The sequence below is a fragment of the Corvus kubaryi genome, unplaced genomic scaffold (assembly GCF_017639235.1).
Source record: "Corvus kubaryi isolate FWS band 111438036 unplaced genomic scaffold, C.kubaryi_AGA036_p1.0 split1-131, whole genome shotgun sequence".
Classification (NCBI taxonomy): Eukaryota; Metazoa; Chordata; class Aves; order Passeriformes; family Corvidae; genus Corvus; species Corvus kubaryi.
This window is the reverse complement of record NW_024582073.1, coordinates 26531982-26548680: the sequence shown is the minus strand read 5'-3', so window position 1 is coordinate 26548680 and position 16699 is coordinate 26531982. Positions and strand designations below refer to the sequence as shown.

At 44.0% G+C, this 16699-nt stretch overlaps 1 protein-coding gene across 5 annotated transcripts in view; it reads left to right on the top strand.

The window, feature by feature from the left end:
• The window catches only part of REEP1 (receptor accessory protein 1), a 64053-nt gene that overhangs the window by 33023 nt on the left and 14331 nt on the right, over positions 1–16699 (top strand). For 3 of the 5 annotated variants that reach the window (XM_042053120.1, XM_042053117.1, XM_042053115.1), the window contains exons 5-7: positions 586–699; positions 7607–7657; positions 13474–13642. In XM_042053120.1, coding sequence (XP_041909054.1) covers positions 586–699; positions 7607–7657; positions 13474–13642 — 334 coding nt within the window. The remainder of the gene's footprint in view (positions 1–585; positions 700–7606; positions 7658–13473; positions 13643–16699) is intronic. The other 2 variants (XM_042053116.1, XM_042053119.1) reach the window with 1 other exon arrangement.

Sequence of the window (16699 nt, the reverse complement as noted above, 5' to 3'; positions counted from 1 at the left end):
GACCCTAATGTCTTGAGGAAGGGAGAATAAGGGCAGGAACCTCCCTAATGGTTTCACTGTATATTGAGCAGCACCAAAGCCCGGAAGCTCTGGGCCTACCAATTCCACGGGCATCTGAAGCTGGGGACTGCCATGATGTGCAGAGATATCTCAGATATTTCTGAGACCACCTGTCCTGGACACAGGGCAGTGCAGCTTCAGCTGCCCAGTGTGATCATATGATTATTTTTAACTATGAGGCAATCCTGTTTGTCTTTAGAGTGTGTGGTTTGCAAATGACTATTGGTCCATGCTGCTCAGGCAGATTTCTCTTGCTTCCAGGACCCCAACTTTGGGTCCCAATCTTCCACTTGTAGAATAAAGAGTTCCCAAGCCCTGCAATGGGAGTTACTGCCCCCCAGCAAACTCTTCCTCTTTGCAAATGTTGGCTGTGAACTTCTCTCCAGCCACGGTGGAGGAAAGGGGGGACTTCTACCTCCATAAAGGATGACCTGACTCTACCAAGAGTTTGAGGCTGGGAGCATAAGCCTGAGCTTGTCCTTCTTGTGCTTTTTTAATTGTTTGTTTTGTTGTCTGCTCTGACAGGAGATCGATGACTGCCTCATCCAGGCAAAAGACCGGAGCTACGATGCCCTTGTGCACTTCGGGAAGCGGGGGCTGAACGTCGCAGCCACGGCAGCCGTCATGGCAGCTTCAAAGGTAATGGTGTAGGTCAGGATGGTGGCTCATTAACATCTCATCTACATCCATTGCCAGCAGCAGCCACAGGGGGAGGATGGTGGGGGTAGGGATTCTCTCACTGATTTTGTATAGTGACCTATAATTTGTGTAGTGGTGGGAAAGAGGATGAAGTTCATGAAGACAAAAAGTTCTTCTGTGAGGTATACACGTAACATAACAGGTGTATAATTCTCTGCAGAGATGTTTATGGAAGAGTGAATGGGAAGTGCCAGTAGTTGCTTTTGGAGGATGAGTAGATATTGGAAGGGGGGGGGGTTTCATCTGAAGGGGTGTATCCTGTACTCTCTTCCTGGCCAAGAGTCAAAACCAGAAAATAGCTGTTATCTGTTGTTCCTTTTCTTGCATAAAAGCTGCAAGGACTTGATAACTGCATTTTGTGGTCCTGCCCTCTGGCCATGGGCTATCATGGCTTAGAGTCGATGTGCACAGTGTGTTTTGGGGGTGAGGCTTGGCTACAACATGTGTTGCAAAAGGATAGTTAGAAACATATGGACAAGGAGGGTACTGGTAGTAGGAAAAACATGAGAATGGGAGTTGAAGGAAGATATTTTCCTCTGCCAAATGCTTTTCCTATGACCTCAGGCACATCACTTTAGTATGTCTTGGCCTTACTTTTTGTAAAAATGCATAATGCATCCTTGGGAGGCCAAATACCATAAAGTCTATAAAGCCTGTTGAGTGCAAGGTGCTACAGAACTGGGGAGTCCAAGGGGTGTGCCATGCTCATGGGATCACAAGGATATGCAAAACCCAAAAATTGCCTCCCTTTTCCCTGCCTAGCATTGTGCAGACTATGTTGTCAGGCCTGTCTTCTCCTGAACTGTTGTTCTTCAGTAGAGAGGCTCTTCTAACCCAGGGACTGTGAGATAATCCAAATCTGGACTGAAACCTGGGATAAACGTGGAGCTAGGGCAGTGCATATTTCATATGCCCAATGAAATAACATTTGTGTGATGCCTTCAGGACACTTAACACTTTTGCTGCTGCCATGTAAGCCTGAAGAAGTCACACTGGGGACATAAATAGGCTCTAGGAATGCCAGTTTTGCAGCACTGCCTTTGCTCTGAGCCCCTTCCTACAAGGTGCTGCAGACTGTCTGTGCTAGAGCTGTTTTTAGGACACAGTGAGAAACTATGTGTGAATCCCAGAGGAATTCTGGCTCCTGTCTAGGTAGCTCCTGAATATGAGAAGCTCAACAGTAACCCAAACCCACAGTGCCAACCTGTTCCTCCATCAGGACTGCAACAGTGTCTGCATCAGCTGTTCAACTGGAGTGAACAGTCAGCAGCAGTTTTCCTTCCCACTCTTCCAGTTTTCTGGTGTTTTTCTGAATAATCTCTCTGCCTTCAAATGTGGCTCCAGTGGCAATGGGGGAAAGAGGGAAGAGTCTCCATGGTACAAGGAAGCTGTTGTTTTTCATAGTTGATGAAACTCCCCATTCAGTGGTGGAAGAAGACAACTCAGTGACTTGTGGTATTGTTGTGTTGCACATCTGCCAACACAACTTGAGAGAAAACTGTTAAGATACTGCAACCTGTAAATACGCCAGAAGATTCTGTCCTGCACACTACTTTGGGGAGGGGAAAATGATTTGTTAATAAGATTGAGAAGTTGTTATTGAATAGATTGATTTTTACAACAAAGCAAGGACTGTTCATGTATTTCCTTCAGCCTTGACATTTAAATTACGCTGGATATGTGAGGAAAAATAGGACCCCTGGCTTCCTTCACTACTTTGGCTAGTGGCCTCCAGCAAGTTGTTTGTTTCTGTGTGCCTCAGGGTGCAGATCCAACAGAGTATGAACCAATCTGACAGCTCTCCTCCTCCAAAATGGGGTAATGCTCCAGCTCCCAGTGTGCACCAGCACTCTGGACCTCCTCAGGTTATCTCTAATCTATCAGAAAGTTAATCCTGAGAGAAAAAGAAAAGGATATGTTGTTTTGAGCCCACAAATGTATGTCAAGTGCCCGAGCCAGCATAAGGAAAAGGATTGAGCTGCATGGTGAGGAGCATGGCCAGAGGAAAGGAAAGCAAGATCATCCCTTCCTGGTCTTGGGAAGCAGATGGATTAGCTGTGCTGGTCATGGAACTACACCCCAATCCATTCCCAGTGTAATATCCAGGAATGGTTAAAGCAGCTTGTGTCCCTTGCCCTTCTGAGACGGAATGTGCCGCTGTTCTGGCAGGGAGAGCTGCCTGGTGTGAGTTACAGCCTGGTGTGCTGCAGTGCAGAACTGCTGAGCTGGGGTTCCTCAGGTGTTCAGGATGTGATTGGGTGGGTGTGGATGTGTCTCCGTGTAGCTGGCCCTGCTGCTGTGGAGGGAGTTTTCCCAGAGAGGAGCGATACAGCAGGCAGGGGTGGGAGCAGTTTCTGTTGCCCTGGTTTTCAGCTGCTGTCAACTACATGTCAGCGCCCTTATTCGCTCACTTGAGAAGGTATAACTGAGCCAGATTATCCTGTGTGAGAGAAGTTTAAATGACTAATTATCTGGAAAACATTTTGAGCAGACAGATGCCAGACCAGACTGCGGTGCTGTCCTTAGGGGGAAGTTTCCAGGGAGGGAGGAAAGAGAATACTATTTCTAAGGCTTACCGTGGCTTTCCCAATGCCAAGGTTTAAGGGTATCCAGCCAGTCTGTGACAACTGTTGAGTGTAGATGGGAAAGGGAGCCTGTTCATTCGGTTTCAGCCTTTAAAGGATTGTGTTAAATTTGGAACCTACAGAGATGATGATTTATTCAGAAGCTCTGAGCTTCTGCAGCTTCCACGGAAAACATGGCTTTTACCAGCAAGTGAATGTGAGGATTATTTACTGCTTCACTTGGATTACTGGGCGAGGAAAAGATGCTTTTGTATGCAGAAATAGACCCTCAGGCTTTGCAAATCAACATCATGCAGTGGCAATACACAGTGAGCTGCTGGGCTGAAAAGGGACTCTGTACAGATCTGTTTTCAGTAAACGAGCTGAAATCTAAAGGCTCCTCTACCTGGAGAACATGACTCACACTGTGCATAGCCCTGTCCTCTCCTTTCTGTCTGAGCTGTGATCCATTATGGTCTTTTGTCTTTCATGATAAGATCTTTGGGCAAGACCCATCTCTTAATTCTTTTTATCCATCATATTGTTTTTATCCTTTCTTTTTGTCCATCGTATTTTTTTATCCATTCTGTTTATCCATCATCTTTTTATTCGTGCAGCACAATGTGTCTGGCTCTCTGATTACCATTTGTGTGTGACAGGCTGCTGCTTACATATTTACTGCAGGCTAAGATGCTGCAAGCTGTGCACAGCCACAACTTCCTTATCTCTGATTCCCTGGCCCTTTCCTTTTTTTATCTTAAATATCCTATGGTTTCAGTTAGCCAGCTGCAGGCTTGTCCTTTCCCCTCCTCCTGCTCCCTTCCCCTGCTCTGTTTTGTTTTGAAGCCACAGTAGTGCTAACGCTGGCACAAACCTATGCCAGTTCATTTTACAGGCTAAGGAGCTGTCAGTGTCCCAAGCACCCCGAGTCTGCCCAGCTGGCTCACTTGGGTGTTTTCTCTCTCTCTGGAGAGTCTATTTTTGATGCTCACTAGGCAAACAGAATGTTGGATATCTGGTCTTATTACCCCTGCTAGGTACTCAACACAGATCTTTTCCCTGCCCCCAGCAGCTCACATCCCCACCAAGGAGCACAATCTCATTTGGAGCTCTAATCCTGTCCTCATCACTTGATGATTCTGTCACATGTAGTGGCTTCAAGTGGGTCAGTCCTAAGTGGTAGGATTAAATGACCAGGCAGTAAATCCTGCTGCTCTTTGTGTGTTTTCAATTAGTTTCAGCTAATTCAGCCATTTCCATTCCTGAAGAAGCCCTGGGCACTGACAACCACTGTTTTCCAGCTCACCTTGGTGGGGAGAAGAGGTGCAAGAAAGGAGCTTACTTTTGGGTCACAGCAGAAGGGGAACAGTAGCAGCAGATTTTTTACAGTCCCAGTTGTGGGGCAGCTGCAAAGCCTTGGCCAGGCAGTGCATCCATCAGATGGATCCTGGGCATAAGTGGGCTTTTCATTGCCATCAGTCAGGTTTCAGTGTAAGCAGCTGGGACACACATGGCTGCAGCAAGGAGAGGCACCAAAGGCTTGGAGGCAGCACCAGTCTTCTCCAGTGCACCTGTATGTACTCCCTTGCTGTCACCACACTCCCAGCACTTATCCTCACCTGTCACCTTGAGCCTCCTAACCCTTTGCCATGTCCCCAGTCCCCAACTCTTCTATCCCTGCTGGCCTTCCCAGAGGCTGCCCAGCTCTGCCATTGCCTCCTTTTTTTCTACAGCCCACACTTCACCAGTTTTATACTCTTCCCAGCTCTCTCATTCTCTCTTTCAAGCTCCTGGGTATCCCAGATCCTGTTTGGATTATTATTCCCCACCCTTTACAAACCAATTCTGCCAAACAGTCCAACATCTTTCCCCACCTGAAGACAAATCCTGCTCCCAACCACTTAACCATCCCCAAGTTGCAGCCTCAACTCTGCTTTTCAAAGGAGATCTGGAGAAAACATCCCACTGCCAACAGATCAGTGTACTCCAGAAGTTTCTGATAATGTACCTTCCCCTGCCTTTTTCCTGTCCTGCTGTGGGTAAGGTGGCAGAGCACCTGATGCTGTGGCCCATTGCGTGCCCGCTTTTACGCAGGGGAGCAGGGCATGGCGTGGTGCTGGCAGTGGGCACAGAGCCTTGGCAGGAGAAGATAAATGAGGTGGAGGGAGCAGGCACGCATGACTGGTGTCAGTGAAAAGCCCATTTGTGCCTAATAAGTCTGAGAAACAGTCCGGGAGCCTTTCATGCGTGGGGAAATGTGGTTCGTGGTGCTGTCAGAGCCAGCAGTCGTGCCACGTAGCGCTAAAAGGAGCAGGCACGCAGACAAGCAGGAGTGTTTCAGGGTGTGCAGCCACCTCCTTAACTAATGCTCAGGAGTGCAGCCTCAGCAGTTCCCAGACCACCTGTCTGGGCTGGCATTTCTATTCTATTCATTCCTATTTCCACCTTTGGACTCACCTTCCCCTAGAGGGTTATAGCTTCATTACCTTAGGGCTCCTTAGCCCAGGGAATTTATCAGGAAGTTTTTCAGTACATTTGCTGCTTTTTAAACCAGGACACTGGGAGGGAAGTGCTGGTGATGATTTAGGTTTTATCCTCTTTAGACAAGCAGCATCTTGTAATTAATTTCTAGTATCTGGCTGGTGTAGCCAGTGCAATTGCCTGAAAATCAATATTTATATCCCTAATTTACCATGCGATTTTAGATCTTTTTACTGTGGGAACTGGGAGAAAAATACTTGTGTGGGAGAGACACGCTGCCTTTTGTGGCATAACAGTGGAGAACTGGACTTTACTTGAATTGGGAAAGAGGAAGACAGGGGGTGGGGACCATCCTTTCCCTTAAGATGCTTGATAAAGCCTCTTTGTAATGATTAGATCCCCCTGCTCAGAGGGAGAGTGCTCCTTTGCTGAGAAAACATATGGAAGCACAGTTCTGGCCAATCTGCTTAGCACCATATCTGCGATGGCCACATCATGTGCCCTGATCAGTAACGTGGCCTAGAGCTGCAGAGGTCAGGAGTTATTTAGAGTTCACTGTCTGAGAAGCCTTTGGGGACACATTACTGTTATCTCAGAGGGGCTGTGCTTGTTGCTTTTGAAAGTAGCTTCTTTTAAAGGATCTCCATTTGGGATCCAAAATCAAAGATCTTGGAGCCATGTTACACCAGTAAAGAGGAACAACAAATGGTTTTCTTAAAACATATGGTAGCATGCCACTGATTACAGTATTTTGTGAAGTATTCTTTTCATGTGTGATGCATCTTTTATTCAGAAGTCTTTAAAATTTGTTTTTCACAAATCTATAGAATCCCAATGCTGTTTGAGTTACAATCCACGTAACTCTTTCCAGTTTCTCTTTCATGTTGGCTGTTTGGTTGGTGTCTCCAACAAGAAAACAAGGGTCACTGAATGCACAGGGCAGCAGAACCAAAAAATAAATTTGTACAGAGAGACTAGTGCAGGAGAAAAAGTAACAAAGAGTTCCCTGGAGAGGAAATGAACTGCACAAACAAAAAGGGTGGATGAAATTATGTTTCCACCATCAATATTAACGTCAGCTAGTTTCCCCTTGAGTCTTTTTACTGTCTGACTTTTCCAAACAGGTAGCTCTTCCAGACTAGGCATGGCACGCAGGCCCTGGCCATAAATAAGGACATTGCTTGGAGGATATTTGTGTTCATATGGTGGCAGAAGCAGTTTACTCCTTCACTCGTGCCTGTGCTCAGACCGTAAAGCTGATGGTTTTGCTCAGGGCCTGCCTGCAGGCAGACACAAGGAAGCTTCTGTGTGCAAACTCCTGCTCACTGCTGTGAGCAATTCCCCACTGTCACCCTACTGCTCAGGAGAGCTGTCAGTCACCAGGACTAAAATGACTGCCACGTGTCCCTCACGTAATCCTGAGCTTGAATTAGCCATTAGGCCTGACACTGGGGATTTCTCCAGCGGGAAGCATCAATCAAGTGCAAGGAGTGGAGTAGCAGCCCATTGTGTTTATAATTTGCTTTACTCTTTAAATAAAAACACATGTTAGGTGACACCTTGTCAGCTGGGGTTATGGGGTGGTTTCTCCATCTCTCTGGGAAAGCTGAGGAAGGGAGAACCTACGTTCAGAGGTGTAGTCCACAGGTGGGTGTCCCTGCTTTTTATGTGTACGTGAGTCCCTGCACATGGTGCCCAGTGTCATGCTCATGTCTCACCTCGATTACTTATGCTTCAAATAGATCTTATTCTCAAAGCTTTTATGTGTGTTGCCACAATGGCTCTCTTTTTTCCCTTGCTAGGTCTCTCAGCTACTCCATTTACACTTGTATTTGGACCAGAAAAAAGGGCAGGTAATCTGCTGAGTGTTTTTACTAACCTCTAACTAATGTCTGCTCCCCGTCAGACTAGTTGTTAGACTAGTTGTTAGATTAGCTTGAGCTGTTTTCAGCTGAGATTGGTCAGAGGCCAAATGCCGGCTGCTCTGCTTCCAGTGGGTAGATCCTGCGTGCTGAGCTTTAAAAGCTTGTCCTTGATCTCATCAGCAAATTGCCTTCCAAGTCCTCTGCTGGCAGTCGAAGAGACTCCAGCAGCCAGGCAGGGAGCTTTTATATGGAACATTCATTTAACTGGGGTGCTTACTGCCTCATTGGCCAAGCTGCTGTGTTTGCTGTTGTGTTCTCACTAATGGATGAAGGGAGCCTCTCTCCCTCTGCTGTGATCCCTGTGAGGATGGTTGGGGCTGCAGTGGAGCTGTTGAAGCCAGGGTCTCTGACCGGTGTGGTTGGGGCAGTCCTGCTGACACCATAGGCATTACTGCTGTCCTGGGAACATGCACTACACCTTGTAGTGGACACTGGCAGGATGGAGGCTGCAGCATGCATGCAGACATCTGTGGAGGAGAACTACTAACCACAGTCACAGCAAAAAGCAAGGAGAACATTAACAGATTGAGTATTGTGCTGGAAGTGTGCTGAGTGTGACTTAGTGTTCCCTTGCTTGTTCATTAACTGCTGATCCTAAGATGCAAAAGGCCAGGAGGTGCCATCCTGCATTAACACTGATTGCGTTAAAAGCTTCTCTTCTGTGACTTGGCAGTTTTGGGTTCCTGATTTGTCATGCTCTGTTGTAGTTTCCGCAGCTGCAAAATGGAATTTGTAGGTATTAGAGGTGTTTTGAAGCCTAAATAATGTGTACAGAATTCTTTCAAATTTTCAGACTGAAGGAATGATAAAATCTAGACATGGTTATTTGTTTGTATTTAGATCATATTTAATGGGACTGTTACATAAATTTCAGATTTTTAAAATATGTGCTTAATTTTATTTACTTTAGCTTTAGCTACCTACATATGTTAAGTATTCATAATGAATAATTCCATTGAATGCAAACCCAGTTTTTCCCAGACTCCTAAATGCACCTCCCTCTAAGAAGTTTTAGTTCAAATGTGAATGCAGAGACTGATTATAAACTGACAGTTCCAGCTCTTGCTGATGGAGTACCTTTTACAGTGCTTGTCACAATGCAGATGTCAGTTTTTTGAAAGAATTTCTGATCCTTCCAGGCAAGTATTGGTTGCATCAATATTTGTGCTCTGGACCCAGAGAGGTTGATGTTTTTTTCTGGAGATGATGATGGTGATGTCTGCAACATGAAGAGGAAGACAGGTTGCTGGCTTTGGAAGTTCAGTGTTTTAATACTGTTTTGTCCTACTCTTTAAAGCAAAAAGGAGAGAATGTGAGTGAGGAAGGAATGTCTATACTACAGCTGTCATTTTGACCAAATCAGGCAGATATTCTTAAATTAGTTTTAGTTTAATTACTATGCCACATGGATGGGAGCTTTAACATCACTTGGAATCACAAATGAGCTTCTGCAGCTTGTTTTGATGGCCAGTGCCCTCACACTGTTGGTGCTGTCATGAATCTAAATAAGGTTGATACCAAGTGATAGCAGCGACTGGGCAGTGATATTACCATGTCCTTTTAGTATTTGTCTTTTATTCAGTAGCACTGAACCCTGGCTCTTCCCTGTAAAAGGAGAACTTATGAGGTTGGTAGATCCTGGGGGAAGAAGAGGCAAAGGAAGCCTGAAGAGCTTCGTTTTCAGTTTGTGCTGCACCTTCACCTATGGGCAAGATCAGATGAATTTGGGGGCAGATACACCATAGTGATTGGGGAACAGAGAGACACTGGTTCCCACCTGTAGCCACCAAAATCTCAGCATCTAGCAAATTCACTGTCTGTAAAATCAAAAGTGCCATGCCCACAGGGATGCTCCATGTCTGAAGAGAAACTGGATGAGATAGTAGTTGAGTCTAGGCAGGGAGTCTTGTGCCCAAGGAAGTTAAGGCTCAGTTTTCCAGCACTGCTTCATGCTTGTGTCCTCTAAAGTCCCCAGAACACAGGTCCCACACTGCCAGCACAGTCATCCTGATGATTGTTGGTGTTCAGTGAGGAAGAGAGAGAGGTGGTGTGTCATCCTTAGTCCCACAACCCTCCCAGTCACAATTTTCAGAAGGCTGTGTAATAACATCGAGCTGTTTTGCTGTTGACACAGTGAAATGGTGTTACTACAGCTGCTGTCATGGTATTACTGCTGACATGCTCTCTAGGATAAAACTAGCCCAGATCTGTGTGGATGTGCTGCAAACATGCCTCTGGCCTGTAGCGTAGGCATAGCTTCAGGACCTGGATGCTCTCTCTGTGCTGAAATTCCTGGGATATCTCTCATGTCTGTAGCAGTTGGAAGAGCATCTGCATGACCATGGCCACAACAGTAAACAAAAATCCCCCAAACAGGTGCTCTTCATCTTCCACATGATTGTTTTAATGAAACACAGCCTGAATCATGTGCTGTGCTAACTCTATTCTGTTGAGAAATAAAGCTATTAACTTGTTATTTTCTTTTGCTAATAAATGATAAGTCTTTTTGTGGAATAATAAGCATTACATCTGGATAAAGTCTTTATTTCTAAAACATAGCAGTGCAAACCCTCAGCATGCTGGCTTTTCAAATGTCTGTGATTTCATATACAACAGCTGCTTATGTGGCAGGGAAATAAAGGCTGGTAAACATTATTTTCCATTTTACTCCAAAACCATCCTGATTCTGTGGTAATTTCTGTCACGTTTCTATTTGGGGTCAAGTAAAAATGTGGTAACTGGGAAAAAAAATTGTGAGTGTTATACTCTGCTCTAGGAGCAATAAAATCAAGTCTATCCCTACAAAGGTACAGAAATTGGAAAGAAAATGAATGGAACCCTGCAGGTTTTCACAGGTGTTCAGTGCCTTCACTTAGCCCAGGCCTTTGCTGTTCTTGCCATTTCTGATATTTGGACAAATTGTTTCATAGAGTGGTAGGAACAGTAAGAGTAATATTTTGCTATTACCTGTTTTATAAACAATCTTTATTTTTGCTGTTAGAAACTCAGGTTAAACTAAAGCAAAGATTAAGAAAAGGCAATTTTAATTCTTTTTTCCTGGAGAAAGTCAAAATTGTTTAGCTCAGCTGGTTCAGTCTGTACTCAAGGCTCTGCATTACACGCTGATGTAACAGACCCACAGATGACAGGAACATATCAGGCCCTTGTTTCAAAGCTCTCTCTTTGATCATTCTATGCCTCTATATCACAAGGTGCAGTGCAAGAATATTAACACATCATCTTCATTTTCAGTGTGTTAACGTCTTCTTCCCTGCCAGATTGGTCTGACATGAATCTCGTCTCTAACCTGACTCATGTCCACATACAAAAATTGCTGGCTGGAATGAAATGGAATTTGGGTTAGCTGGCTGAGCAGAGCAGCTGGGGGGAGGTTAAAAGCCTGCTGACACTTGAGCTGGGGCTGAGGGAGGAATACAGCACTCAAGTTACAGTAGCTCATCAGTTGCTAACCCTCTGGCTTTGCTGGCCCAGTCATTCTGCAATAGCAAAATATTATTTAATGGTCAGCTTGCTCTCAGCTTGCTTTCACTGGAGACCTGTCTGTTGTAATCAGGCTGCAGGGTAGGATATCTTGTGTTGGCTTTGAATCAGTCACTGAGAATAGGGTGTCTGTGTAGGAATTCAGTGCAAGCTCCAAAACCCATCCAGAACTGCACTGAGCTCTGGGCAGCTGAGATCTCACCCAGCTGACCAGCCATGCAAGGCAACTACAGTTACCAGCCCAGTAGCATTTACAGAGTAGATGTACCTTACACTGGCCCAAGAGGATTAACTGGAGATGCCTCTTGGAGTGAGAACATACCCCAAGAGTGTCTCAGCCACTGGCAGGAGTAGTCAAAATTCAGGCATCAGCTCTTGTGCCAGGTTGGAGAATGCAATGGCAGAGGTGAGACTTTAGCAAAGCATAAGTTCTCAGGACTCCACTGCCATTCATATAAAATCAGCAACATAATATGTCTTGGTATATAAGCAAAGAAGCTCCATTCATTTAAAATACTTAAAAAAGTTTAATAGGCTAGTGGGAAAGAGCAAAGTAAGTCTGCTGCTTCTCTGTAACAGGCTGCAGGAAAGCTAAATCTGGAGCTGAGAAGGAAGTTTGAACCTATTTTTCTTGTACAAAAAGCTTCAGGCTGAAAAGATGGGAGATTACTGGTCTGTCATTTTTCTTGAATGTTACAAGTGCAGACTGTCACAGTGATTGTAGTTATAAGTGCCTGATGCCCTCTCTACTTACACACCCTAAAAGTAAGGTGCTAAGGAATTTGTATGAGGTAGAGACACTGATTTTCCTTTGCTGTGCATGCAGAATTTCTGAAGTGGTGTTGATAAATCAGTAAGTAAATTATTGCATTGCCTTCCCAATGGATCAATGCCAGTATGTAGGGGACAGGTAGTGTTGCCTAACAGCTTTAGCAAAGAATGTGTCCAGTCCTACCTTCGGTTGTAGATATTCAAGGTAAGTCCTTTCTCTCTGCCAGGCCAGCACCAGAGTGAACTCTCCACTGGCCTTGACCTGCACACTGGGTCAGGATACTCAAAAGTGCAGCCCAGAAGGGAGCAGTGATATGTTCTGGTCCAGCCCCAGCCTAAGTCCTATGGCAGCGGTCAGGCTGTGCTGCTTGGACAAATACAAGTCTAGATGAAAGTGGCCGGTGAATTGCTGCAGTGTGCCTTATCTTTTTGTGAAACAGGACTGTATTTACTGTCTGTTATTTGCCGTCTTTCTGATCTCATCTCCGTCAAAGAATCCATTGAACTTTTCCTAATTTACAGTTGTAGAAAGGATGTTAGAATCAGGCTCTATGTGTTTACCTCAGTATTTTTTTCTAGATTATATGCTATGAAGTATCTTTCAGATCCTCCCCCCTCAACAAGATGTTAAAACGTAAATGTAATTTTTATCAGTTATGCAATTTATATTCCAAATGTCGTTTAATGTAGCTTAAAGGTCTCTTCTGACTTCAACAATGCTATCATTCTGTATGGATTGAATTTTCTGGTGTTCCTACTTTGTGGCTGTGCTGTGGCATGAGGGTTACAGAGTCAAGCTTTTGATGGGATGCAGTTTTAATGGAAAGTGTCATTTAATCAACCCATCCTTTACAAAGAACAGTTACATTCCTTTCACCAAGGAATATCTTTGTTGTCAGATTGAGAATTAGTGTAAAAAGAAAGAAAAATATTGCATTACTTTATTTCTTCCGTAAGCTGCATGCAAAAAGCATTGTTATATTTCTTGGAATTTAACAATATCTTTTTATTACTTTAAAATTTCAAATTTTCTGTGCTCTGTAAATGTTGTGTATTGCTGAGAATGGCTGAGTGAATATCATAATAGATGATTAACTTAAAAGGGAGTTATTTTGATGCAGGCCATTTAATTGTGATTCTGAAGCCAAGCATCTGTTTGACTCATTCCTAGTGAAGAAAAGTACCTACTAGAAAGATACAACAACATCCTGCTCCTTTGCACATGGCCAAGCTGCTCTGAGATCAAGTCACTGCAGTGAAGAACCAGAGCTGTTTGCCATAGATCCACTCCAAAACGAAGATCCAAGAGAGGGAATGATGCTTTTAGCAACTCATTTTTGCCATCTCTAGGTTACTGGACCAGGCAATTTTTTTCTCTTCCTATTGTCCTGATGGATTTCAATGAGCAAGAGAGAAAAGAATCCCAAAATGTTGGATCTAACTTTGTGTTGTTTACTTGCTTGTTTAACTAGGGACAGGGAGCCCTGTCTGAGAGACTACGGAGCTTTAGCATGCAGGATCTCTCGACGATTCGTGGAGACAGCAGCAGCACTGTTCCCCCTTCAGTCACTGTACGAACAAGTAGCAAACAGAGCCAGCCAAAACCATCCAGAAGTGCATCAGAAGGCACTGGCAGCTCAGGTAAGTGCCAGTGTTATTTTCAGTGTTGTGTTGTCTGGAATATCACACCATTCAATGAAGTCATGCCCTTGGCAGGAGCAGAGAGAAACAGACACTGCAGGCAGCACATAATTCCCAGGACACAGACATGCTGCTGAGTCTCTTGGCACTTAGGAGAAAAAAACAGTATCATCATTTGATTGTTACTATTCCTGGCTGGTACCAAGGATGGGACTTGAGTGTGCAGGGAAGCCAGACTCAGTCCTTGCAACCTGAGCTGGAAAGTTGGGCTGGGGGCTGCAAGCCATGCTGGGAAAACTGTGTTTCTTAAGGGCAATGGTTTGTTTTCTAATTCTGAAAGAACAAAGGGAAGAAATATAATGCTGTGAGTGAGATCCATTCCTGAGTTAAAACATTTATTTCAAGCTTGGTTAAAGGATTTTTTTTGGGTCCAAATCCAAAACATTTAATTGGAGATAGCTTTGCAGATTAGATCTCAAAAATTGAGACATGGGGGGTTATCCCTAGCAGGTGGCTCCAGATGGCTTCTGGGATTCCCACACACCACCAAAGATCACTCAACTCCAGTGCTGTGATGAGAAGCCACGGAAAGTTGCAGGCGTGTTGCACTTTGTAGCTTGTGAAACATATGCTGGCAAGTCAGAAATTCAGCAGTTCCAACTTGTGTGTGTTGAGGTCTGTGCAAACACTCGCTGTATTTCAAGCCTGTGTAGTTGCTACCTCTTCTAATTTGCTTTAGTTTTGGAATGTATTAGAAATGTCTTGTCTCATCTTTCCTAAAGAGCCTTTTACAAATTCTGAGAATCAGGCTTCTTTTTTTCAACTTTATCTGTTGAGTACATTTTCTTTATGGGTAAACTGAAATGTTGGTGCACAGTGGTTTTATTCTCATCTTTATGTAAGGTCTTGTGTACACTTCTCTTGAAATAATCAATCTGAAAACAAACTGTTCACAGACAGAATATAAAAATCTTTAAAAACTCACATATTTAGACCAAAATAATGTTTCAAGTAAAGCATAATTCAGTTATCTTAATTCCATGTTGAGTAGAGCAGTCTTTGTAGTTTTGCTCTTAAGACAGCAAAGTCAGCTCACCTGGCCACAAACCCCTGTCTCAACACACAAAAGTTTTTGATTTTGTTCTGGCTTTTTATCAATGCTGTTCAAGGATCTCTCAGGATGAATCTCTGAAAAATTGTTCATAAACTTTTCAAACTGAGCCTAAGTGTTTATCACAAATTTTTGGATCCAAGTAATTTGACATTTTGTGTTTAATTTTTTTTTTTTTTAATGAAAACTGCACAAATTCACCAAGTATTCCAAGACCTCTATCTGTCCCATCTCACTTGGTGATTTCGTTGAGGTCCCTAATTCTCCACCTGCAGAGAATATGGACAGACTCCTCTGGAGGGCAATTCCACTTGCAGGTGGTGGTGTCATGCTGTGTGAGAGACTCCAGCCACAGCTTTGCTCTCGCTTTTAATCCCATTAAGTGAAAAGTACAGTTCTGCTCTCTCCAGCCCTTGTGCTGTTTTGTGTGGGCACCATTTTGAATGTAGTCAGGATGTCTGGAGGGGAGAATTGATCAGAGTCAGCTGTCGTGTGTGTGTGTGTAAGAATGTGATGTGTCAGCCAAACTGTGTCACATCCTGAGGGCCATATTCTGGTGAGATGACACTGCTCTAGGCACACTAAGCCCAGACATAGTTCCATCATTCCACCTTCCATATCTGTTTAGTTGGACATAAGCGGGGGACAGACAGAATTTGTCTCTGCCCATTAGTGTGCTACACATACATGTAATATATGCATATATGAGAATCTGCATGAGCAGTCACTACAGAACAGCAGACACACGGCTCTTTCTCCTGTCCTAAAGCCCTCAGATGACATAAATGTCCCTGCCAGATGTCCCCACTGCCTCACAGAAACATTGAACTCCTCTTTTTTTCCCTGCTTTAGAGATAGTGGGACATAGTCAGTGTGACATCAGATGGAGTCAGCAAAAATACCCCAGACTATGTGTTTGGCATGAGGGTATTCGCATTTTAAATAGCCAACTCTTCTTAACCTGCACTGTATTTCTATTTTCTTGATGCTCTATCACCTCTTATATCAGCAATCTGTCACCCAAAGCAGGCTTAAAGTAGATCTTTTTGGTTTGATTTTTTTTTTTTTTTGCTGTTTAAAGGTGTTTCCCTCTCTTTTTTCTCTTCCATCCTAGTCCCACTGCCAATCCACAAATTATGTTAGCAACATTAAAACAAGAACCAACAAAAAAGGAAGCATCTTACCCTTTCCTTTTGCAAGTGTTTTATTCCTGGTGCTTTAAGAGAAACCTTGAAATAGGAGGATAATGATTCCCAAAACAAAGGTTTTATATAATTCAAAGAAGGCTTATGTTGATTGTCCTTGACTGCTGCCAGCTAGAATTGTGCCTGCTCCTTGATCTCTTTGTGACCACACTAATTAAGGGAATTAGCTGAGGGCTGGAGTTAAAGGTTATGCTTACAGTGAAGAACACAGAGCCATGTTCTTACCTGTTGTGTTTTCTTTGACTGACGAGAGCAGAGCTCAGTTTCTGAGGGGTAACAGCCCCTGCTATTATGGAATTTTAGATGAAGCACTCGGGAAAGAAAAGCAGACCAAAACCACCATCCCTTTTTGACGAAAGCTCTGAAACTCATATGGTTAGATTTAAGGTATAGCTGGAACTATGAGGTCTCAACATAAAAATGCATGATAACTGAATTACCCAATAACAGCTAAACCCCTGTCATCACAGGGGACCTGTCATGGAGGATGCTGAGAGCTGACCCCACTTGGATCTGCTGCAAATACCAGCCAGAAGTGGTGGTTTTGCACTGTGGTGGTCCCTTCCTCAGGCCCTGATCTTTGCTCTTTTAGGCTCAAGAGGGTTTCTTTGGATTTTATATTACTATTATTATTATTGTTATTATTTTCATTATCATTATGTTGTTAAGGGGGGCTTAAGTTGCACCTGACACTTAGCATCTCTGGAAGTGTCCAAAGCCAAGTTGGAAGAGGCTTGGAGA